Consider the following 26,157-nt stretch of genomic DNA (forward strand, 5'->3'; position numbering starts at 1 on the left):
AATGTTGTGTCAGTGCGTTGCTATTGTGTGGCCCTGGGTCATGTTGCCTGTTGATGACTCAGTGGGTTTTGGGCTCTGAGGACAATGGCGCTGCAGCGCTTCCACAAAGCACGGGGCTAATGCTTCCCTTTTAGCGGACTCCCCCAGCTGCTGAGTGTGCAAGGCTGGTGGGCAAATGACAGTGGCACCGGTCCAGTGGGCTCGGCCCTATAAAAACACAGGCGAGGGTCTCTTCCCCAACACTGATTAAACTGGATCTGTCCCACCTCAGTACTCTGTAAGTATCTCAACGCACCACCTCAGGCTCAGCTAACACACAACGGTGTGATTGTGAGAGGTGTTGCTTAGAATATGTCAGATTTCATTTGGCTGGTCCGTTTAGGGAGAGCTGTTGAGAGGATGCTTTACTGGTGTGAGTGAGTTTTGGCCCGTGAATATTGTATCGGGCTGAAATGAAATGATGATTGGCAACACATCTCTCTGAAATCTTCTACTTTGGTCACCCCGGAAGGTAGAAGCTGCAGCCATGAACACTCAACAGATGGAGCAGATGGGCAAGTTTAAGATCACAGTCTGGGAGGAGGAAAACTTCCAGGGCAAGCGCTGTGAGTTCATGCTGGAGTGCCAGAACATCATGGAAAGGGGCTTCAACAAGATCCGTTCCATCAAGGTTGAGAATGGACCGTAAGTCTGCATCGCTTTTCGTGATCTGTGGTTCCGGTTGTAGCCGGATTTCTAAAGATCCGGGCCGACTATCTTCACCAAAACCTCAGTGATCCTCCTGCTGCTGCTGCTGAAACCAACAGTTCTGACCCAAACCTCATCCAATTGTATGTTTAAAGTAAATGAAATTCTATCTGCACTCTAGATCAACGGAGAGCAGAAGTGGCGCTAGCAAAAGCCGCGCAGCCTCCACAGCATTATTGAATTTCCCATCGACGTGTGCGGTGTGCATGTGTGTGTTTGTGCATCCAAGTGTGCGATATGAGCCGGCTCCGCGCAGCTGTCAGCCCCCAGTGACAATGGCTGTCTGAGTGACTGGTGATCAGATAAAACGCTGTGGGTGCAGCAGCGGCAGCAGCGGAGGCAGCGTGTAATATTTGCTTTGCCAGCAAGGCACAAAGCTGCACGTCCTCTCCCAGTCTGTTCGGACATCTTTGTTCTCTTTTCATACTACAGCAACTATGAATTCAGTGCTTTTTTGGGGGTATGTCTTCCCTCCTTCTGCCTTCTAGCTGGGTGGGTTACGAGTACCCAGAGTTCCAGGGACAGCAGTTTATCCTGGAGAAGGGAGACTACCCTCGCTATGAGGCCTGGAGTGGAAACAGCAGCTACAGAACCGAGCACCTGCTCTCCTTCAGGCCCATCAAGTGTGCCGTGAGTTCCCCTGTCATTCCAATTATCCATCGCCCCATTTCGTTGTTTTGGTGGGCCACTTCTGAGCTCTTTCTGCTACCGCCGCTCTCAGAACCACAGTGACAGCAAGGTGACCCTGTACGAGTGCGAGGACTTCCAGGGCCGTAAGTTCGAGCTGTGCGATGACTACCCCTCACTACAGGCCATGGGCTGGTGCAGCAAGGAGGTGCCTTCAATCAAAGTCAACTCAGGAGCGTAAGCAGCCTTTCCTACATTTGATTGTGCTACATCAGCACCAATTAAACTCTAATTCTTTTGCCAAACTTAATGAATTCATGCTATTTTCCCTGTTAGTCTTCGGTCTGAGCTTGCCTCACCCTCCCTCTCTTCTTTTCTGACTCTCTTCCTACAGCTGGGTGGCTTATCAGTTCCCTGGTTACCGTGGTTACCAGTACATCATGGAGAGAGACAGACACCAAGGCGAGTACAGAAACTACAATGAGTACAGCACCCAGGCTCACACCAACCAGGTGCAGTCCATTCGTAGGATCCAGCACTAAGCCTCAACTCTGTCTAACCCCCTCGGGGGGAAAAAATAAAAATGATATATAAAAAAAACTTTCCCAGAAGTCCCTTCTCTTCAGCTTAACCCCCCCTCCTCTCCCAACTTCTGGACAGTCCAGTGTCACAGAACAGTAGATGGACCAACTCTCTCTGGCCCTCTGTGGCTCTGCGTGTATGAATATGCTTCCACCATGACAAAGCATGACCTTGATCTAAGAAATAAAGGTGTTTCTTCAAAACCACAGGCTGTTTATTCATTTTTACAAGAGCCATATAAACACCCGATTAAAGACGGGCTCAGTGTTCTCTCCTGATAATGACTTTCTTTAGCTGTTATGCAAACACAGGTTCCACTGTCAGTTGTTCTTTTGGCTATGTGAAGTTAATCTTGTTAGACTCTATTCTCATTTCTAATAAACATAAGCCTGAGGAGGCATCTGTTTCTAGTATTTATTCCCCTTCAGTCAGAATCACATGAAGCCAAAAATGGGAACTGGGAGCGCCAAGCTTCCAGCATCAGGAAAGTCAGCCTGCACAGCATTTATATTCAATGTGATGTGAGTATAGAGCACATGCCATGTAAGAGCCTGACAGGTTACCTTTGTATTCAGAGACAGTAGATTTTTATGTCAACATGTAGGAGGCGGTTGCAGAGGCCGGCTTTGCAGCTGCTCCTTAAACAGTTTTTTTAATGAAGCTCCAGGCAAATCACCCTCAGAGGTGTTTTCAGGAACAAATGCATGTAAAGTTTTAAATATTGGTCCCGTTGGATGGTTATTTCACTTTAGATTTTAAAACACCTCTAAGCTATCCAATTCCCTCATACGTTTCAAATTCTGCATATATTTTCGCACTCGACGATGGAAAATTTAATTCCGGAAATATTTATATTGCAGAGGTGTGAAAATTCTCATTCTCTGAACACAAACAGCGGAAATCCTGCCTAAAAATCCAAATGTAGGGCGGAATTCTAACGCTTGAGCCAAATAACGCAGATGCAGTTCCTCGTGACCTCCTAACAATTTGCATTTATGTTAAAAATATCGGTTGAAAATGACAGCACTCGAGTCACTGAGGCGCCATAACTGTCACAACACAGCAGCAAAGCCGATGTCAGCGAGAGGCCCTGCAGGCCATTAAACGCTGCAGTAGAGCATTCGTCCATTGTATCTACATCTATATCTATCTATATATATATCTATATCTATACAACATACATATAAATACATGCTATTTCACCATTAGTCCTCAAAAAGCTGCCAGATGATCTTAGCAGCTCATCAGCATTTGTTGGTTTAGTCAAATGCGATACTGTGATGTTTGTCTTTCAATCACATATCAGGTTCCTGGAGTGTGTTTACCTCCACACACGCGTTCCTCCTGTTGGTCCAGGACGTTGGATTCCGTGTCACACACCCAAAAGCCATCCCCAGTTCAGAGTCCCACACCCAAAAAACAGGATCTCTTAATAAATGTGTAACCATGCACACACACCTTTCTCAAATATACATTCCTGTGCAGAGAGGTTAAAGCAGCTGCATCTTAGGTCTGTGGAGGAGTAACACTTACCGGCCGTGCACAGCAACTCTGGCAACCCTGCACAGCAACCAGGTGAGGGGAAGCCATTGTAGAAGAATAGAATGTTTTTATATCTTCTCTTTTTGATTGTTTGTGTCGATTTGCTTCTTGATCTTTAAATTTGATCAGAAGTGTGTTCAGCATATGAAATGTCCACCAGAGGATGAGAGAAATGGCTTTTAATAGAATGTATTCAACTCTTTCATACTTGAAATATACCAATTCTGATCAGGCGGCCGGTGACATGATTTTACGGGGTTTGACGTCTTTTCTTTTTCTTTTCTGTCAGCCGATGCTTTTTGCTCCTCTTCCGTAACCAGCTGGGGATTCTCGACGTTTGACCACATCTGTGGACACAGTCAGGCTTTCGAGGCTTGTTTTAAGTTGCCTGCGACTTGTATTTGGACACAGGCAGCTAAAGCAAGTCTGGGACGCCACAGACACACCTACAACCCCCGAGGAGGATCCGCTGGCTCCTCCAGAGAAGAAAACCCAGGATGTGATCACACGGGCAGCTCAGTTTCCATTGGTGATTTTCACCTTTTTTTTTTTTTTTAGAGTATTTAAATTGATATGTTATGAAACTGTTAGCAATATTTTATTGACCTTGATTAATAAACATGCAGAATTTACAGCCTGCAATCATCAGAATCATGTGTTGTTGAGCTGTCAGGTGACTCAGCAGAACAAACAGCAACATTTCTGATACCTGGGAGGCTCAATACAAGCGTTCAAAACGAAGTGGTTAATTTTATTATAGTTTGGCATTTGTTATGCATGTGCTGTAAAATATAAAAAACTTTTAGAGGATTCCTAAAAATGTTCTATTTTTCATCTGTGTTGAGAAATGTTTGATCCAGGGATTTTTGCAGGTTATTAACCTCATGATTTGCAGCTGTAAACATGGACGTACGCATGCCTGACAGAGGACAGGGAATCTAAGGAAACATCTTGGAAAAACTGGATGAGCTGAGTTGGCCGGGAGTGTTCTGAACTGCTGTCGGTTGTCATCCATCATCGGTGTCTGAGTGGGTTTTTTTAACCGAGGAGAGAAAATGAAACAATGACAGACGTGAGCTGCACAAGAACGGTGCGTTCACTGACACACGTAGGCTTATTTCTGGGGTTGCTCACTGATGGTTTATAGTCCCAGTTTCCAATCTTCTGCTACTGTTGGGGGGTTAGACATCACCCAAAGTTCATATTAGATGGTGATGCTGATACCTGAAAGTGTTTTTATTGGAGTCTTTCAGACAACAGTCAGTCTGAGGTTCTGCTAGGAGCATTTCACCTCACAAAGGTCCTGTGATCACTACTTATCAGATACATTAATTAAGGATTAGGAGACCATGGCAAAGCCTAGTCCCTCTTAAAAATGACTTTTTGGTATTTCGATGATATTGTTTTTAGCAGAGATGATAAAAGCATGAAAAGACACAAAATACAGCAAACTGGTCACCTTGCCAAGTTACACAAGGTATAAAAGACTTGGTTTAACCCGATTTTGTAAAAAAAAAAAAAAAAAAACATTACGTGCCGTCAATAAAACTATGTGTTAATATTAAGAGTTGATGAAAATGAGAAATATATGAAAACAAATCTGCGTAATATAAATGAGTCCAACCTGGAGCGGAACAAGCGAAGCTTCACAAAGATAAGTGCCTTTGAGAGAAAGACCAAAAGTAGATATGACACATCAGTTATGATACATCAGAAGCCATGGTTTCAAGGTTACAGCCCATTAGCCCTCATACAGAGGCTGTATAACCCTACCCACAAACAGAAGGCCGGGATAAAATGTTCTTGTTTTCTCCTGCGCACTGGAGCGCGTTCCTCAATGTAAATATTCTTTTGCCAACATAAAATAGGTCTTTGCTGTTTGCTGAGAGGTAAAGAGGCGGAAAAGTGAGGAGGATCTGAACTGGTTTCCATGTCAAACACTTCAATTCACCATAGAAACTCAGATCTTAACGCGGAAACTTTATTAAACTGTGATGGGGTTTGATAAGGGCCGAATTTCTATCGGCCTCTTTTTATTGTGGGCACCAGGCGAACTGACAGAGGTAAATTGCTCTTTTAATTAAACCAATGCACCAGGGGAAATTGCTGTCTGAATATTGTCTCAGAGATGGGGGCCAGTGACAGTTGCCTGGAAACTTCAATCTGTCCACCCGCATTTATTCCAGATCAGAGTTATGAGATAAAGTTTAATAAAAATCTTTTCCTCCGCCACCAACGAAATGAAATCCAACCGTTTCTGAACAACTGAACACAATGAGGCAGGACTACGGAGGAAACCTCATGTTCAACATGTATCTCTCAGGTTCGTCATTCGGTCCCGTTCAAAATTAGGAAATAATCGCTTATTATTCTTTAGATTCTGCTCTGCGCAACGGAGAGGCTCCGCGGCGGTGCTGCGTTCACGGCGCGCCGTCCTTCAGCCTTTTCAATCTGAAAGCCCGTCTGCTCTTTTGTCGGAAATCGGAAATCCTTTTTCCTGGACGCGTTTCCTGGCTTCTTCTCAGAGAGGAGACCGCGAGGACGACACGCTTCTCCCACTAGATTGCAACTGGAACGGAACACAATTAGGATTTATTTTAATCAGTTCTTGGTCTTGTGTTTTCTTGCTCGTTTGTATATTTTATTTGAATCTCACTAATTGTTGCGTTCGCTAAAAAATAGGGTTTCATCTGGTGACTCATCTAATTTGATGTTTTTCTTTTTTAATTTAAACCATCCCAGTTTTTTTTTTTTCTCGGTTAAACGCGTTAAAATCTTCTAAGAACATATTAACCAATTACTGAGTTTCAAATGTTTTATTAATGAAACGGACATCCTAAATTTACCAAGGATGAAGAAGTAACTGATTTGATTTTGTGTTTTGATTTCAGATCCGACGGAAAATCTGTTGAAAGAAGGCAAAGGAACAACCTGGGGTCCGCTAAACACCGGAGTGCAGAAAGGTCAGTCATAAATAGATGGATATAGAGCGCGTTCATGACCAGATATACAATAAAACTAAAACCACAGACATTGATCCTGACTTTTTACTAACTCGAAAAGTGATGTACCAAATAAATTAAAACGATTTTCAGTTTAATAACTAATAACTGCACTGACGTATCGTAAATGTTTTATTTGGAACAATTTAGTTTGCGCTTTTACTTTTTATCCATGTTATAGAAAACACATTTTTTGGTCGGTTTCTCTTTCTCGGACATGAGTTGTTTTTAAGCAATGATAGATTTAGGTTGAGATTTATCTTAATAGATCGATTAATTAAATCGATTAATGTGTTTCTGAATTAATGAAAAATTTAAATCTTGTACAACTTCTACCAAGAAAATATGATACAAAGATCCATCGCATTTTAGGGCCTGGCTGATAATAATAGAGTAATAATTAGATTAGAAACATAATATGAGCTGGTCAAAAAAGGAATTCCTTGCAATCTAAAAATAACTTTAATTGTGAAATAATAAAAAGCCAATAAAATGTACATGTGACACGCAATGACCTAGTTTATATATAGAGAGAGCACATAATAATAATAATAACAATAATAATAATAATATAATAATAATAATAACAATAACAATAACAATAATAATAATGATGATGTCTTCCGTGGACCCGCGCAGGCAGCGGTCAGATCCAGCTGTGGCAGTTCCTGCTGGAGCTCCTTTCCGACAGCACCAACATGTCGTGCATCGCCTGGGAGGGGACCAACGGCGAGTTTAAGCTCATCGACCCGGACGAGGTGGCTCGGCGTTGGGGGGAGCGCAAGAGCAAACCCAACATGAACTACGACAAGCTGAGCCGGGCGCTGCGTTACTACTACGACAAGAACATCATGACCAAGGTGCACGGCAAGCGCTACGCCTACAAGTTCGACTTCCACGGCCTGGCGCAGGTGTGCCAGCCGTCCACCACGGAGCAGGCCATCTACAAGTTCCAGGGTAACTTCTCGCCCATCCCGTTCTCGGGCATCTCCAAACTGAACCTGGTGGCTCCCGGCGTTGGACCGTCGAGCTTCTCTTACTGGCCCGGTTCCCCGCCGACGGCTCTGTATCACAGCCACAATCTGCAGCCTCCGGGGCCCTTCGGCACCGTGTCTCCATCCCACATCAGCTGTGTCAACAACATTAACAGCCTGAGCAACATCAACAGCCATTACAACTGACTTAATGCGCCTTTACGCACAAAAGGAAAACAGCTACATGTGCGACCATACGCGGAGAGAGACCAGAGAGCCCCAGAGGGTCCGTTTGGAGAAGATAACAATGCAAACACAGAAGCATTTGGGTTTAAGATCAGATTTAGACGCATATCAGATCTCTTTTGAATTAACAGCGAAAATGTTAAGGTTAATTTGTCTACAGAATGAACATTTAACCAACACACACACGATACCAAACTACACCCTCTCTATGGTTTAGGGTTTGAATAATAACAGTAATTGTTGTGTCCAGACGAAGCTCTCACAGAGATTTATTAGTTTGTTTTGATGCACACACAAATATGCAGATATAATACAATATTCCTATTATTTCCTTTACCGTCTCTGAGCCGTTTTGCAATGTTGTGAAATTGTTTTATGCACTGGAGTTTTTTCCCCCCGAATGCATCGCTACTAAACACATAGAAAGAACTTAAAATTACAGATTGTCCAGAGATATCTGAAGTTAAGCCCTTCCTGACCGGGCATTATCTTGTCATGTGTAAATTCGATGTAAAGATATGAGGGAACAAGTAATTTTATTCATTTGATAATATTAATTGCCATGAAAGATGAAAATATTTCAGCTTTCCTTTGTGGTTTCACATCCTTTGTAGGACTGTCTCACACGAGTTTCCAGCCACCAGAGAGTCCTTCTCAGCACAACAGCGCCATCTTGTGGTTAAATATGTTCTCCCGCTGTGTGGACACGAGCTCCTTGTACAATGAAATAAAGATAGTTTAATCACTCACTCATTAAATGACCATAACGCAGCTGTAATAGAAATCAAAACAGTGCGCAGGTTGTGATTTGTGTTGAGTAGTGACATTAAAAAGCTCTTAATCCGCGCTGTAAATACTGTATTTTAGAGACACTAGTGATTTCTGGGGGAGTGAATCACGTTAAATTCGATCACACGACTCCACATTAACCAAAAGAACTGTACTAATAAACATGTAGCAAATAAAAATGGATTGTTATGATCAATTCGTGTGTCGGGTTTGAATCTATGCTGCTCGATTTTGTCTTGTCGGAACATTAATTCCCGTAATTGACCCCCGCCCCCCAACACACACACACACACACACACACACACACACACACACACCACACACACACACACACACACACACACACACACACACACACACATTTATCAAAAATGGATGATAGAAAATTAAATAGTCATGAAAACTTTCGTTTGTAATATATTCTAAAGGTATTCTTGTACCTCAGTACAAAGTTTATGCTAAACAAGACATACAAATCAAGTCACTATCATAGGTTTATGCGTGACCGACTGCCATTCATTACAAAAATCATTACAGAAAAAAATCCCCCAATATATTTTCCTGCAGGACACCTTTACCTGATTTGTAGGAATCTTTTGGCAGTGGTGATTTTATCTCCTGCTAAATGGAGATGCTGCACGTTATCACGTGTGGGGGTGGTGGTTGACATGGATATCTTGTTGCCATTCATCAAACACGGATTTGAGAAAAAAAACAGCTTTAAAAGCTTTAAAAAGTATGCAAATGCCTTTCTTAAAGAGAAAAAATAGATATGATACGTATATAAGGTAATATTTGGCAAATATTCAGACGGAAAATAAGTAATGTATATGTAAACAGAGCAAATGGTGCTCCTTTGATCAGGCCTTCAACGATCTACAGAATTTTGTCGTTAGGTCTCAGGCTGGGAGTTGATTACACACACAGATGCCAGCAAATCTTTGCAAACAGATCCTTGACATCTCCATAACGTCCACACACTCATGTCGGGGCTCCGTGCGTGAGCTTCTATCTTCCACGTTTCCAATATCAGCCACATAGGGGCGCTCGATCTCTTCCCTGGTCCCACTGCTGTTTACGTAAGCAGGTGAGGAGAAAACATAGAAGCGTCTGCAAATAGCAGCTTAACCCCAAACCTTAATTTATGAGTCCACAGAGATGTAAGCTGCTCCTGACAGCATTATCAAACCATTTTCCATGAACACACGAGTTTCAACGCTGATTACATAAGAATGAAAGCAGCATCTTAAAAGTTGGAAAAGACTGTGGCAAATAGAAAAATCAATGTGTGACATTATGTAACAGATCAATTTTGAATGCTGTGGAACACGTTAGACTGGTGCAGCAGGGATTCAACAAGAGGTTTCCGTGCGTGTGCACGTGTCCGTGTGTGTGGGTTTAGAGAGTGAGGTCATCCATTGACAACATATGCTTGCGTGCCCTGCATCTCAATGCCAGAGACGTGGGGTCTCTATTGACAACCGGACCGCTTTCTCTCTTTCTCCCCTGTGTGCGTGTTTGTGTGCGTGTGTGTGTGTGTGTGTGTGTGAGAGAGAGAGAGAGAGAGAGAGAGAGAGAGAGAGAGAGAGAGAGAGAGAGAGAGATTCCAAATGTACATGGATTGTGACCATCCACACTTCTCATATCACTGGAAACTCCACTGGGATTGCAGCACTTCCACATCATCACCGTCTTTCTGCCAACCACTATGCAACTAATCTCCCGTGCCTATTGTTGCTGCTAAACAGCACTCATCCTCTCTCTCCTTGCGTAACAAGCTGTGCTGATGGGTATTTTTCTTGCAACCAACAGGATGCAGAAGACGAAGGTGTACCAACTCATTGGTACACCAAGTAACAAATGGAAATGATCAGTTACATGAGCAAATTTCACTGCATGGATATTAAGTGCATATAATTGGGAGTTATATCTGTATTAGCATCATGGAAAACATGAGCATGGATGAAACCCTTAAAAAGAAGAGGAAATCCACTTAACAGCCAGCTAACCCAGTGTTCACACATGAATACAGTTTGTCATAATGATAAAACAGAGATAAAAATCTAGAAAGTTCAAATTCAGTCAACCGTACTATCAACCCTGGATGTGTGTGGCTTCATTTATGGACTTTCAGTGTCGACGAGTAGTTATGAAAAGGAATAGAGATGAAAATTTGAAACCGTTGACCAGCATAAGCGACCCTTCAGAACACAGGTTTACAACAGTTGCTCTGGTTAGAGAGGGTCAGGTGTCATGAAAAGACCCAAAAGGCAAACACAAACGGACCGATCCCTCCGAGGTCGATTAACATGGGTCGCACAGGGTCAGATACCTGAACACTAGCACCATCCTACCATAATTATTGAATTGAGGGAGCAGAATAAGCTCTTGTGGAAACAAAACTTAACAGTTTCTGCAAGAAAGTGTTTATTCAGAATGGCAGCACAGATCGGTGGAGAAGAATGGCGTCTCCTGAGTCGCGTCCCTCCGGGGAAGTGTTGCAGCCGAGCGAGTCATTCTTCACGCCAGAGAGGGTGATAATGAAGCCTCGGCTAAATTCAAACACCACACCTACGTGCTGCAGAAATAGAGTCGTGAGTGAGAGGTGGGGAGCGTGGAGGAAGGTGAGAGATGCAGATGAAAGAAGCTCGGTGAAGGAGGCAGGAATGCTTGAATGTGCTCTACTCTCCATACTTAAAATGATAATTCAGGCCTGTTGTCCCCGGGAAGAGGACAGGAGGTCCAATTGCTGACACATCATTCTATTCATTTAGATAATGGTTTGGGATTACAGAGTGGATCACCTCCACACTTCAAAGTCTGGGGTGGGATTTGGGCTGTTACATAACGAAATGGATGAATAATCATGCAAATTTGTGGTGCAGAATGATCCAGTGGATGGAAATGGAATAACAATGAAGACAGCGTAGGAGTTTAGTGAATGAATTGCATATGGCTCTTTTTTATTCCAATTTATGGGTGATGAAAGCACAGTTATACAACACAACAACATGTGGGCATCACTGACTTTTTCAAGCTCTGAACTTCGTGTCACAAGAGATGTTTTTGTTTTTTTTCCAGGACCTTATCCTGTACTGCGTACACGGTGACCAACCGCCTCCCACAAGAAATCTTCACTGGAGTAATCTAGTTAAAGGGATTAGCAGGTTGGTTATATAGCTGCAGCCTAGCAAAATAGACATAATCCCAATGAGTCTAGGACTGGATTTGGTCTTTTCCCATCAGGGTTAACCTGGGAAACGGTATCTGGAAAACCTGGAATGTAAAGTTGCCCATCATATTCAATAAACGCTAAATACAGAGGTGACATCATCCAGTATATCCCATCTAACTGACACTGGGTATTAATATAGAGTTTGTGTGCAAATTAGGATTTTAGCGCTTGTGTGGGTGACGTGACACTCTTTAAACTGCAGTGGCTATTTTAGTAGGGCTGCTCCCAATCTGTCCTCAGGACAATCCGGAAAGCTAAATTAGAATTGGAGCAATATCTATTTAATCCCACCTGGAGCAGTAGAACGTTTTTATTTCTAAATAAATGCCGTCATGGCGCCCGTGATCTGTCCCTCCTCCAGCAATAACAGGTAGCAACACCTCTCAATTCTCCTTCACACATTTTTACTCCAAAATGAACAAAAGTTGTACTTTCTAGCTGTAATCTGGTGATTCTTTTTTACATAAAAGATAATTGGAGACAGCAGCACAAAGACAGGTACTGCAGAAAAGGCAAAAAGAAGCTTTCTGCGCCCTCACAGACAGACCACTCCAAAGATAGAGTGTTTGTGTGTGTGTGTGTGTGTGTGTGCGTGCACGGGTGAGATTGTGCAGTGGTCCAGCCCACGCTCAGCAGCACTCAGCTCACTTTGTCCAGCTCTCATTCACTTACCTACCCGTTACTATAGAGACGCAGCTGAGAAGAATGCCGACGGACAGACATGCGGGGAGACCTGGGCGGAATCTTAACAATAAACTCAGAGAGGGAGGACTCACAGCACAGCAAAGAGAGGCTGTTACATAATGCCTCTGCAGCATTTGGACACCAACCTTTAAAGATTTTGGAATTATTGTGTTTTTCCAAGTGTTGTTTCCTTTACATTCCTGCCTCAGAGACACTGTGCACCTCCCTCATCTTTGAGTTCCCATACTGACTAAATTGAAATGTGTCAATAGTCCTCTCCTTTAACCTGCTTTCTTCTGTTTTTCTGTTTCCTTTCCGTCACTTTTATAATCACGCTGCTCCCCCTACCCTGAAAGATTTGCTCCCTTTCTGTCGATTTCTGATGTGTGACATCCGTTCTTTTTTGGCTCTTTAAATAGACAGCACACATTCCCACGGTGTCACAGACAGTTCTGAGACTGCAGCAGATTCTAGCCAATCACACGAAGTGAGTCGGCAGCCCACGTGGCTTATTCATTAAAAAAAAAGGACCGAAGGAAACCCTAATCAATCGAGCTCCTCTCTCTCAGACTCAGTGTTATCAATGCAGCCAACACTGAGAGGCTTATGAGGCTCCGCTGACCTTCGTCTTCATGTCAAACGCAAAGCTGCAGAAACAGTTTCCCACATCTTTAATCCTGTTATTTAAAATGACAACCCGATTCCACCCTTTGTTCTATTAGAGCTTGTTCTCATTTCAGAATGTGGCCTTGATTCAAATACCCAGGACACGCAAACAGGATGCTAGAAATACTCCCTTATATGTGTCAGCTCATTGAACGGTTCCCAGTCTGCGTTTCAGGTAAACTGGTGCACCTGTAAAATGTCTTCTATAGGTAATTGATGCTGCTGTCATGTAAAATCTGATATTTTATCCATAAAATTGGGCTGGGTTGGATTCTCCCTGCTGGCTTTCATGGAAACCAGTAAACCCTCTTGTGCTCGAGTCTCACAGCAACTTGGAATATTCCTCCCAGTAAGCATATTTGTCATGGATTTATTTCTGTTGCATAACTATGTTCCAAGGGTTCCCTGCAATTCTAAGGATTAGTGAATGGTGTGAGCAGATAAGAGGCTGTCTAAGTTAATTAATGTAAAGATAAGTTACAAGCATGGACAATCATACACAGATAAACCTACATGCAGTGGTTGCCAGGGAAACACTATAAAGTCCTACTTGAGTAAATCATGGAGCATTTTATATTTTATCACATCAGGCTGATTTTACATCTCAGTTGAGAGACAATTCTTAGAGAAGTGCCATTTTAATAGCTTAAAATCAGGATTGGGACTTTATTTTTGCAAATTTCTGAAGAATAAATGCTGTTTAGGTGGCAGGATGGGGAGGGAAATTTCACATTGTTGAAGACAATGTCAGAAATTGTGACAGAAAATTCTGTCATAAATAATTACATATTAGGAATTTTGATGAGATAAAATGTCAGAAAGGGGACAGTTTTCCCACAATGTCTGGGGGAAACGTCGCTGAAAATCCTAAACTGAGATTTAGAACTGCAAGAATTCAGACCTCTCCATTTGGAGAAACAGCCAAAAAGGCTTCACATGACATGATTTAAACATTGTACAGTGAGATCAGCCTTCTGTCCATGAAACAGCTTCAACTCTGCATATAAATCACTGCCACGAGTGTGTGAATGTGTTAATTCAGTCTTGCACAGAGCAGGAAGTGACACAACACCACTTGTGCGAACTGTTGAATAAAAAAAAGAGGAGAGAGGAGGAGGTCCTACACAATTTTGGATTTATTAAATCACTGTCACCATAAACATCTACTGCATTTGATAAACAGGGACGAGTGGAGACGCCAATGGCGCCGCGGTGCCATGGGTGACGTCCACTCATGTGATGCTCCAGAGCTGATGAGAACTGTACAAAAAAATCATGGAAAATGGCAGAAACACACTCGCACGCAGCTGCTTTGCTAGACTACTGTGCAAAACATTGAAAGTTTGTTTCTCGGCTGTGCAGCGGCATTTGCGTTCCGGCTCACAGTGCAACATCACAGTAACAATACTGAAAACAGCTCTCGGGGGCATCCTATCGACTCTTAGCTTATAGAAACTGCAGTGCAAAAATGGTTGTCCTTGATGCTCCACGTTCGGTATTTACAGTGACGAAGCGCAAATGAACATCTACACAGAACATCTGACCAGGTGTGTGTTTCGTTGTGCTTGAACGGCATCATTTACAGCCACAGACACATATCACAACAGGCTAATTCAAATCTCAGATGAGCATGTGTAAACTATAAAGTGTCAGGCCAAGAGAATTTAGTAGTTGGCACATTTAAGCTTTAAAGGAAATTCTTGCACATTCATCTCCTGATGATTTCAGGCTCTGCAGTCTACTGGGGGGAGGAAAAAACAGAACAACTGTGTTGCTCTTACAGGCCTGTTAAGTGCAATTCATACATTCAAGTCTCTGTGTGTGATTTGACCTCTTGTCCTATTTTGCAGACTGGAGCTGTAAAGTGAAGAGGATTATGTGCACACCGTGCTGCTTTACAGCACAAAGTAGACGCCAGAAATAACCAGGTGTAAGGGTATATACAGCAAGATTGCCTCTGCAGTATCCAGTCAAGGTTTTCCTAACCTGCAGTCTTTTCTACGCAACAGCGCCCTCTAACGTTGAGTGACAAAAGCGCACGCTTCCCAATCTGTTGCATGTCTTAACGGCTTACCGCTCGGATTCTTAAAAAAAAAAAAGCAATATCGAATTCACCCCTATTTAGAAGGCTTAGAGGCCTGAGCGGTGTATTAGGCTGACTCTGGTCCTCTTAAGCCACGGCTGGCTCTTCTTAGGGCAAAGTGGCTGCAGGGAGAAGCGGGGAGGGCCGCTCAGGTCAGCACCTCGGACAGCTCCGCCTCTCCCATCTATTTCTGGTCGTCACCTCCTCATGCGACACAAACGCACACTAAAACTGGGCTAATCATGAATGAATGGAGGAGTTATGGGGCTAAAAATGGTTGTCACGGCTACTTCGGATGTTGTTTTCTGTGCTGGTCCAAAACACACAGGCTGATTTTTTTGGCATTCTCCAAAATAGAAATAAATACATATATATATATATATTTTTTTTTTAAAATCACAAAGTCAATTATTGTGTCACTCGAGGGACAAGACAAAAGAGGACAATATACCACTGACATGCATTGTATGAAGCGTGCTTGCCTAAACACGGGTTGTGTACATCGTTTGGAGAGTCAGCTCAGACGTCAGGTGCCTTCGCGCTTAAAAACCACAATTCTGCGGATTTTGGATAACATTCATGTGCAGGAACAGAGTCCGCGTCGCTCCTGTCAGCGGTCCAGGTTGGCCTCGCTCTCGCGCTGGTTTTTCAGGTCCTGGAAGACCTCGGTGAAAAAGTGCGGGTCTGCGTTCAGCTGCAGCATTTTGGCACTCATCCTGTTAATGATGCGCAGCGACGTCTCCCAAAACGTGTCCTTGTTCGCCTCGATCATGAACGGTTTGAGCGGGTAGGAGATCTCGTTCCCCATGTAGGAGTAGGCGAGGTAGAGGCAGGTCTGAAAGGTGCCCTGCAGCTCGCCCAGGCTGTCCACCCTGTCCTCTATCGTGTCTTCGCACAGCAGGTAAACGAACACCACATTTGCCGGCGTGATGAAGCCCTGGTCCTGCCAGCCCTGCAGCAACAGAGTCCGATCAATGTTTCGGAACCACAGAATCACCTCCCCGCTGTTTAAATCTTTCATCTTAAAACATCTGCGGCACATGAAGTCCCCCAAACAGCGCAACAGCTCCCCGGTGGAGGCCTGGATGACTATCCGCCTGGGGGACAGCAGGGACAGGGAGCTGGACTGCTTCTGGACGGTGGAGAGCCTCGTGTTCTGGATGACGGGCTCGTTGTTCTGCGTGGGGACGGTGGGGACCGGGACCGGAATGGGCACTTTGGGTTTTTTCTCTTCTGTTTGGTGCGTTTTCCTGCTGTTTTCGATGTTGAGCTGAGCCACCTGACCCGATGGGACGGTCAGCACGTTCGGGTTGACTTTCTTGGCACTCTTCTTTGCGGAATTGGCCACCAGCTTCTTCCAGGAGAGAGAAACGAACATCGAGTGGCGTTTGAGGCTCTTGTCGGTTTTGACCCCTTCTGGCGCGACCTCGGCGTCCATGATAGATGCCTTCTTAGTGGCCGGAGATATGGAGAGGACGGTTCCCATGGCTGCAGAGGAGAAGGTCGCGGTGGTTTGGATGCAGCAGCTTCAGCGCAGTCTTGCAGCAGGTTGAGAGACGGCGGACAGACGGTCACGACCAAGATGGAAAATCCATTTACACGCTCGCTTATTCCGTCTGATCTCACCTCTCCGACACGGCTCAGATCCTGTGTTCAGGGTGTATTCCGAGCATTCAGTCACTGACGCCGACAGAAGCTCTCAACGCGGAGACGCTGCGACACACTCCTGCTTCTGAGGCGCAGATTAGTCGCCCTGCGTCAAGCGCAGCGATCACTGACAGCCGCGGCAGCCAATGAGGGAGGCGATCAATGATCAAATCACTGTCGGGTTCCGTGTGATCAGCCAACAGCCGGACACACAGGAGAAGAGGAGAGACAGGAAATTGTTCCGCAGCTAAAGGGTTTGTGTAGAAAAATGCAAGTGGATTTTGGGATACTGTCATGATGTGCATTTGCTGTTAGTACTGATGTATTTAGTACGTTCAATTACAGCAATAATGATGATAATAATGATAATATAATAATAATAATAATGATAATATAATAATAATAATGATACTACTACTACTACTACTACTACACTGATAATAATAATAATAATAATAATAATAATAATAATAATAAAATAATGATAATAATAATAATAATATAATAATAATAATAATAATAATAATAATAATAATAATGCTACTACTACTACTACTACTACTACTAATAATAATAATAATAATGCTAATACTACTACTACTACTACTACTACTACTACTACTACTACTAATAATAATAATAATAATAGGTAAGAAGTTGAACATCCATGTGATTTATTATTTTAGTGCTCATTTGATCAGTTATGATCGAAGGATGGTAACTTTGCTTCTGGATTCTCCTCTTCATCGTCCTCCACTTGAACAGGCTCAGAATCTCTGAGCCCAGTAGAGGAAGGACCCGTGTTCTTGGGTTGACGCTACTAGATAGATAGATAGATAGATAGATAGATAGATAGATAGATAGATAGATAGATAGATAGATAGATAGATAGATAGATAGATAGATAGATAGATAGATGCTCTCCAATCATTATCATCATCATCTTCGTCATCATCTTCAGCATCGTCATCAACGACCTTTCCACAGCTACAAAGCTAACTGAATGCAATGTTCATTAAAACCAGTCAAACAGCCAGTCATTTTCACAGGGGGATAAAATGATCATCCAAATCTGCTGTGGTTAGATAAAAGGGGGGTATTAGTCCACGTTTCCTGAATTGGGATGAGAGGCAGTCGCGGCCCAAAAGCAGCTCCTCTGATCATCCCGACCTTTGATCCAACACATCCTCACATCCAACACAAAAACTCAGACAACAATCCAGAGTCTTTAATCAAAAATCAAACAAAATGTGGCAGCATGTGGTCAGGAAATAATCTGAGGGTTTTAGAGATTAATCGTTCAACTTTGATGTTTAACACTGTTTAGTCATTAAGACTGTCTGCCCCTGCATGTGGCCATGTGTGGGGCAAATTTTGATTGGATTATGCAAATGAACATTCTGATCTGTGCTTCCTGTTCCGCAGTGGCCAAAAAGACAACTGACAACTGAGATCTACATATTATATTCTGACAAAATGGACAGAACCAGAAGTAGGAAAAAAGACCCAGAAACATAGTGGTTCTAAATGTAGCATAGCATTGATTAATCAGACTTTTAAACTTAATTCAGTGCGTTGATTTTAGCGTTCTCTGACAAACACTCAGCCACTAGGTGGCGCACATCACAGCATCACAATGATGATAATACTGCAGCGCCACATCAGGAACTTTGAACCTGGAAGTCTGTATATCCACCAAATATATTTTCTTCAAAGTTATTATGGTAATAAAGTTAAACCCGATTTTCTCAGAATAGTCTCAAATGGCTATCAAGAACACAAAAAGCTTAAAAAATTCTATCTGCAAAATGTATCATTATGTTAACTTATCTTCAGTTTAAGGCAATAAAAATACACCCGGCTCTTGTGGATATTGAAATGTACGAATTTTAGGGGTTATCATTAAATACATTGATAATTCAAGAAAAGATAATTCATCAAAGCAAATGTATTTAGCAGAATGATTATATTTTTCGAAATATATAGAAATATCCACACTTTTATTATTTTGTTAATTCCTTGCTGTTGCCACTAGGAATTTGTAAGATTAGAACAGTGTCAAACAAAATAAGCACTATTTCAAATAATAAAATCGAGTAGATAGAGCATGTAGGTAAACTGTGTTGTTTTTGTTGATGTTGATTCAATGAAGATGCTTGATAAAAGAACACAGCTGAGGTCAGAGTGCCCCCTGGCGGTTGCAGTAAGATATTCTACTTCTGCATGAAAGATTCAACTTTTTTAAAGAGCCAATTTCTGAAGCAATATTTAATGGTTTTTAATTGATTTTGCCGGGTGAGTTTTTTCTTATGCCAGATAAAATAGCATATACTGGTGTTGTTTCTTCACTGTCCACTAGAGGACAATCACAGACCGCTGCCTGCAGCTCAGCATAACCTGTGAATGGAAATCTGTTTGTAACTGAGGCCTTACTGGTGATACTTGCTGTCAGCGAAGGCGCCAGTCTAACATTTAATTAGTTTGAGTGAAACTGGGAAGCCATATCTGGCAGAATGACTGATGAGAGGAGGAGTGAATGTTTATGTGACCTCATACCAATATTAACTTTAGTGACAGAATTTGCCCATCAGCTGCACTCAGCAGCTGCCAGCCAACAGTGGGCAAAACAGATGGTGGCGGTGAAATAAAAATACGCATTTTAAAACAGCGCTTTTCAGACTGGGACTGATTGGTTTGCAATAGGTAAGCTACAGGAGGTGGAAAAATATCATATAATTTCCACTTTCACAAATGTTTTGGATGCCATGGGAAAATGTATTGAAGCATAAAAGGAGGGAAACTAAACAGAAGTTAAAAGTAATTAATATTTCTTCTTAAATAGCTTCCTTGAATTTAAATGACACTTGGTTTTGGAGGCTTTTGACCATTTTGCTTACCAGGTTCAGTCTGAATTTTATGATTAAATAGGATACATCAATATATTTAAAGTCTCTTATGTATGTGTATTGTTTAAAAAATCCTAAAATCATTTAATAATCTCAAACATCTGAGGAGTTTTTGGTAAACCAAACAGTTTATCTCACTCTTTGTGTCCATAAACGCATGTATACAAATGAGTAGAAAATGAATGGAAGTATAGACTAGGTGTGTGTTTGTGTGTCGTTGTGTGTGTGTGTGTGTGTGTGTGTGTGTGTGTGTGTGTGTGTGTGTGTGTGTGTGAGATCAAACAGTCCTATCACGGATGTGCCAGAGTCGGTGGGATGGATTAGCAAGGCTGACACAGGCAGGTGATGACAGAAAACAATCTGGGGGAGCAGCAGGTGGGATGTGTGTGTGTGTCTGTGTGTGTGTGTGTGTTGTAGCCTGGGCTGCCCAACTCTCTTCCTCTTGTCTGCAGCTGGACTTGCTGATATGAAACCACACAAAACAGCAAGATTGTTACCAACCAGAACACAAACATCACAAGAAACACATTTTAAGAAAAATATACAGTACGTTTGGCTGTTTAATTTAGCTCTATAATTGTCAGTGTTCTGTACGTGGAACAGTAGTTAAAAGAGGTCTCGACAAAGCGGCGTTCTGATTTAGCGACATAAAAGCAGCATCTGTGTTTAACCAGCTCACCTGCTGCTTCCTGCTGAATTATGCAATAAAAGACAAAAAGAGAAATATCAAATGAAGGCTTTAACACCAATTACATCAAAGGTAGATGGGAGATCAAAGGCCTGTCTGCTGTTCCCTCTCCATCTGTCTACCTCTGTAGGTGATCTTTTTTACATAAAACATATGCAGATGTGTTCAACACTGCTGTCACACACACAGCGACTCTTTTCTTTCATGACTTTGGAAAATCTAATCTAGAAGAACTATAACCCTTGACTTTGTTGCTCCGAGTGACCGATGATCTAGCATTCGTCTCGATTTTAAAGTCTTTTTTCACCCATAGCAACAAAACCAAGCATTATAAAGAAAAGGTGAACGGCTGTCACTGCTGTCGCAACAGGAAGGCGTCCAGTTATTCACAAAAGGTTGTGACTGCTTGATGACTGCTGCACACTGGAGTACAGTCAAAATGCAAAAATCAACTTAATGCTTTGTGACATGATTTCGAGTGTTTAGATGTGCACACGTTCTTAATGTCGGTGCAATTTGTGCACGGCATGTGGGCCAGACGCTCCAAGCCGAACCAATCAGTCTGATTTCCAGTGTCTGCTGGTGTCGGGCCAGAAGTCTGTGAGGACACGTGAGAACAGGTGGAAAAGTGCGATGGTCAGTTTTATGAGAAACGGCTATGTCCGTCCTTCCTTCCTCGCGAACAAAAAAACTTGTCCCATTCTGCATTATTATGCGTGTCTGCATCCAGGTCCTTCTCTCATCAGGATGTCAACAGTAATTCTACATTTCCTTCAGCTGCGTAGTTGTTATTGATTTTTATTGCCGCCATCGTGTCTGTGCCAGATTCCACTGCAATCAGCGACCTTTCCCCATCTCTCAGAGTTATTCTCTTTTGTTTCACTTCTCTAATGCATGATATCACTGTTTTCCTTCAAGTGAGACGTATTTTAATGATGAAATAATTTTGCCTTCGAGTAAATGGTTGTATGCTAGTGCCAATGCTTGGTTTGGAGTTCTCGTCTTCTACCAGATGTTGCCGTCAGCTGGAGCTGCATCCAACTAACGCCGCTGTCTCTTGCTGCTGTTTGCCGCCCACGTCGGTCTGACATGTCCACATCGTGCTGCAAAGAGGGTTGGAAATTATACAAAATGCAGGGGTGTAGTTATAAAAGTCAACTCATTTTTCTCACCGAGCTCCACAGCTGTTAATTGAAAATATCAAATATAAAATTAGCCCTAAATAATGTAGAAAATAACCACAAATCTTGTGATTAACAATAAATGGTGAAATTTTATGGATGCTGCATTTAAAAAAAAAAAAAATGCTTTGCTTTCATTTGGTTCCGGGTGTAACGAGTCTGAGGTTCAGGTGCACGTTCGGAGCAGCTTCACAGCTGGGAAGGACTCAGTGGGGAGATTCCCATCCCCGCAGGACCATGGAGTCAATGCTTTGATGCTCCATAGGAGCTACTGAAAGAGAACGGGAGGACTAAAAAGACAGAGAGAGCCCAGAATGAAAGAGGAAGAGATTGGAGCGAGGCTGACCCTGGTTTGCTACTCTTGGACAGTTTACAAAATATGGTTAGCAGATGTTCGGTGTTGTTTCTTATCACAGACGCAGAGCCGAGAGGCTGCGATCAGAGCAGAGTTTCGCCTCAAGATGGCTACCTTTAGGACGACCTTCAACATTTTTGGACATTTTTGATGAGGACTGCAGGAAACAGTTTTTTTTTCTGCCTTGGCTTTCAGAACTCTCTCAACTTTGTCTTTTTATAGTGTCAACAATTCAACTCACAGTCAGGTCTTAAAGGAGGGACCATGTCTATCATGACACAGTATTCTTCTCCTGCTGTTTTGGGGTGTGGGGTATTATTCTGACACACTTATTACCGCCTTGGGGTCGCACATCTGGGGAGCCGTTACTCATTTCTGAGTAAATGAGCGTAAGAGTGGCCCTCACGTCAGCTGAAAACAGACAGAGGACAGCAGCCGTGGGACGAAAAGATACTGCTCTCCCCTGAAGGGGGTGGTGCCTCAGTGCTTGGGGCCTGCTGATGTAACACCCATTTGGTCTCCACTTATGAAAATATCCATTTTGACTGCAACCACACACGACTTCCCTGTGCGCTTCAGTACAAACAGAGCCGTCTCTGCCTCCCTGAAGCCTCTGGCTGTTGTGTTTTCTGGGAGCCAGAGATGAGGGAGTGCTCCTCAGCGCTGCGGCTGCTGGCCAGCTGGCTGATACCATTCAATGAACTGGTCGCTATCTAATAACCTCTCCCTCCCTGCTCCCACATCCCCTTTTTCCTCTCTTCCCAAAGATCATGTTTACACATGCACACACTAAACATATCTTTGCGATGGAAAATGAACTTTTAAAATGCACATGAGCATATGTAAATACGAATTAGCGGAAGAAAATAAAGTTTTTGTTTGTAAGGCTTGGTGTGGACAGAGAGGTAGAGAGACTCAGAGGGACTTAATGAAGTTATGATGTTCATTGCAAATAGAACAATATTTGAACCAGGAAAAGTAGACTCAAGCAGAGAGACTTAGCTGGAAGCGACTATGAACGTATTAATAATCTTTAATCAACATGTTTTTTTGGACATATTAATAATCTGTATGAAGAAAGCTACAGAGTTGGGAAATCTCCCTTCTTTTGTCCCCAATGTTTTAGACACAACAGGTTATTTATAGTAGAATATTAAACAAAATAGGAGTTGAGAGTGGTTGAACAGGTGTCTTGCAGTGAAAGAGGACAGGAGGTCGTGTAAGAGGTCAAAAACCCACTGCTGCTCATTTAATGTCAGCAGATATACTTGAGGTCAAATGAATGTAGGCCAAATAAAGCACAAAAATATCAGGCAAGATGCAGTGGGAGGGTAAGAAATAAAGGATATTATTCAAGGGAAGTGGACGTACCGCATAATTAAATGCTTGGCTGACTGCATTTAGCTTCCCCCAGCCACAATAAAGTGGAGGTTTGTAACAGTGTGGTGGGGCTCAGTCATCGTTCTCTACAGCTGCCCCACTTGCCGGAAACCTCTTCTGACAGCAGAGGGTAGCAGTGCATCCCAGATTTCCTTCTTCCTCTTCCCGCTGGAACACACGGCATCAAGATCCTGGAGTCTCCCATGAGAGTAACCAAAGTCCTCTCACAGGAGTAAGAAGTCATCCAAGGAAAGCAAACCAAAGAGACCAAATGGCTCTATTACTGGAGTGTGGCTTCGTTACACCCACATCATCTCTTCAGCAGGTGCTGGAAATATGTGGAAGGCAGTTTTCATTAGCATGATTATAATCCAAATAAAGTCAGGAAAAAGACAAAGGAAATATGTATTTACAATGTATTTCCCTGTCCACAAACATTCTTGAGCGCTCCTTAATCCTGTCACCCACACACAAACAATAACCGAGCGTTATTAAACTATTCTAAATATATGACTCAGTGACTGTTTGATTTGTCAAATTCTGGTCAAATATCTATGTTTGATTTGTTGTTTAGTGTCTGTCACATGGCAGGCCGGAAATGCAGACAGATCCCATAGCTACTGTGAATGTGCATCCTGTGGTGATGGAGAGACCCAAAGGCTTCAACCCGCAGCAGGCCTCCCTCGTGGGCTTACTGTTGTCCCACATCAGTACCGGGAGCCTTGATGTGGCTTCGGAGGACATGACGGGGCTGAGCCGGTGATCAGTCGCACGGTAACATCTGAAACCCATTTCCCCGCAATTAAAGAGAGAGAGAAACTATCAGGCCCAAACACGGGCTGTTTCCACAGCGCTGAGTCAAACATTAGTGTGTGTGTGTGTGTGTGTGAGCTGAGCCTCCAGCTACAGTTGGAGAGGTTTACACACACTTGTATTTTGCCATCCTACATGATGATAAAGCATTTCCAAATGTGTTCATTACAAAGGACATTCAAAGGACTAAAGTAGACTCTAGAGGACTAAAGTAAACTCTAGAGGACTAAAGTAGACTTGGCAGGGACCTTACAGGATGCTAATGGGCTGCGGTCCACTCGGCTCCGCCCCTGTTTGCTTTAATACGGCGCTGAGACGATTGTTACCTCCAAATGTCAATCCAAAAACACAGGAGCGCTAACAACCTCCGCCTGTCTCACTCACGGGCGTAACTACAGCCTCCCCCTCCCTTCTCGGTGCCTCTCTCCTGGTTCAGATTGTTGGCCATGATGCACTTGCCATGTATGTCCTTGGCCCAGGATGTACGGTACATTTACCACAAACTACTCTTTGCTGTGGTGTCAGCGGTCGGCCATGTTGCAAACCGAAACTTCCAACAGAACCTGTCAGTGAAGTTCCTATGCAAGCGTGCCAAGAGCTGCCGCTTCCCATGACCCTTTGCTTTTCAATGGTTGGGTTGACCTACGGTGAACCCGAGGATGACCTTTACGAACAATTTGAGTTTTCTTCTTCTTTTTTTTGCCTGACTGTTTTGAATGAGAATGAATATGATAATATCAGGCCATGCAGGAAGGTACTTATCATGCTTTTTGGGGTTAAGTTGAGTTCTATGATCATCTTTGACTCAGCGGCTCCATCGTGACCTTGGATCCGTCGATGAGCGTGACAGGGTCAGATGGTCAGAAATGCTTTGTTAAGGATATTCAGAGAATTACGACTAGTGATAAAAGAAGTGAAAACTGAATACTTTTACAATAGCTGGAATTTTGAGGCAGAAACTCTTTGACTGCATTTGTTTGCCTAACTATGTGTACTTTTACACTTGATCACATCTCCTGTCAGAATCACAAGTGTGATTTTTTGGTTCCAACACGAACAGCTGATGACGTGAAGAGAGGTACAGAAGAAGAGGGAGACAGAAGAAGAACAAACCAGAGATTATTGGGATTATCCCCAGAGAGCAAAAGAGGAGGCGCTGACCCAGACACATGACCCAAGTCCTCATTGGCTAAAAACTCCATAACAGCGAGAGACGTTCTTTCACCTTTGACCTTTTGTAACTTGGCAGTAGACGCACAAAATATTAAGAATCTCAGATAATCTTGATGTTTGGATGATGAGTCTTCCATGAACAAATAACTGTTTATGTGTTTGTCAAAGATTTGGGGGATTGAAAAGATGCATCATGGAGATAAAAGAGGGAGATAAATGAGCTCCTTTGAGAACAGAAGCTCTGGTTCCATTCATTCAGTATCCGTCCATTCCGTTTTTAGCCTTACAAGTCAACACCTCCTGCCTAAACTGCCACAAAGTCCACTTTCCCATAAAATTAATGGATGGTGGCAGCTAGACTTTATTTGAGGGCTTCAGAAACAAACTCAAAAATCTGGTGGTATAAACAAATTTAAAGGGTAGATATTTTACAAATAAATGACAAATTAGAATGATGGAGGGATGGAAGATGACTCCACAAAACAACTTGGCATGCTAGGATGAGATGAGCTAAGTTATATTATTGGATGAGCATGTATTTTTTAAAAAGCAGGTTAAAAGTCTTGATGAAGTCAACTGAAAAATAATAAGCATATAAAACATTTTATGGTAGTTTATGGGAGGAAAACAAATTTCTATAATGTTTGGAGTGATTCATGTCTTTTTTCCTTTCAGCAATCACAGCCTATCACGAGGTCTGGAAACAGCATTTAGGATTTATCTAAAGCATTTACAATAGATCTAAAATCCATAGTAGATATAGATATCTGATCCTCCAGTGGGCATTTACTCAAGTACGACCTAAAAGACACCCTTTTAGCTACTGGACATAGTTTT

The 26,157-nt window shown here is 42.8% G+C and overlaps 3 protein-coding genes across 5 annotated transcripts; 2 read left to right on the plus strand and 1 right to left on the minus strand.

Moving 5' to 3' along the window:
* Positions 1–60: 60 nt before the first annotated feature.
* Positions 61–2,162, plus strand: cryba2b (crystallin, beta A2b). Of its 2 annotated transcripts, none has more exons than XM_057035875.1 (5): positions 61–277; positions 516–684; positions 1,236–1,377; positions 1,469–1,611; positions 1,769–2,162. In XM_057035875.1, the coding sequence occupies exons 2-5, from the start codon at positions 527–529 to the stop codon at positions 1,914–1,916; spliced, it is 591 nt and encodes a 196-aa protein (XP_056891855.1). In that variant the 5' UTR covers positions 61–277; positions 516–526; the 3' UTR covers positions 1,917–2,162. The 2 variants fall into 2 exon arrangements, with proteins under 2 accessions (XP_056891855.1, XP_056891846.1); XM_057035866.1 differs by having other exon boundaries at positions 62–277; positions 512–684.
* A 1,350-nt stretch (positions 2,163–3,512) lies between these two features.
* fev (FEV transcription factor, ETS family member) lies at positions 3,513–8,705 on the plus strand. Of its 2 annotated transcripts, none has more exons than XM_057047554.1 (3): positions 3,513–3,531; positions 6,390–6,461; positions 7,140–8,705. In XM_057047554.1, exon 3 carries the CDS (start codon positions 7,199–7,201, stop codon positions 7,679–7,681), a length of 483 nt encoding a protein of 160 aa, XP_056903534.1. In that variant the 5' UTR covers positions 3,513–3,531; positions 6,390–6,461; positions 7,140–7,198; the 3' UTR covers positions 7,682–8,705. The 2 variants fall into 2 exon arrangements, with proteins under 2 accessions (XP_056903534.1, XP_056903525.1); XM_057047545.1 differs by lacking the exon at positions 3,513–3,531 and adding an exon at positions 5,575–5,821.
* Positions 8,706–14,212: 5,507 nt separating this feature from the next.
* LOC130533374 (cyclin-dependent kinase 5 activator 1-like) lies at positions 14,213–17,006 on the minus strand. The gene has a single exon (XM_057046711.1). The coding sequence runs from the start codon at positions 16,661–16,663 to the stop codon at positions 15,788–15,790; it is 876 nt and encodes a 291-aa protein (XP_056902691.1). The 5' UTR covers positions 16,664–17,006; the 3' UTR covers positions 14,213–15,787.
* Between the last annotated feature and the right edge of the window lie 9,151 nt (positions 17,007–26,157).

The sequence above is a fragment of the Takifugu flavidus genome, chromosome 1 (assembly GCF_003711565.1).
Source record: "Takifugu flavidus isolate HTHZ2018 chromosome 1, ASM371156v2, whole genome shotgun sequence".
Lineage (NCBI taxonomy): Eukaryota > Metazoa > Chordata > Actinopteri > Tetraodontiformes > Tetraodontidae > Takifugu > Takifugu flavidus.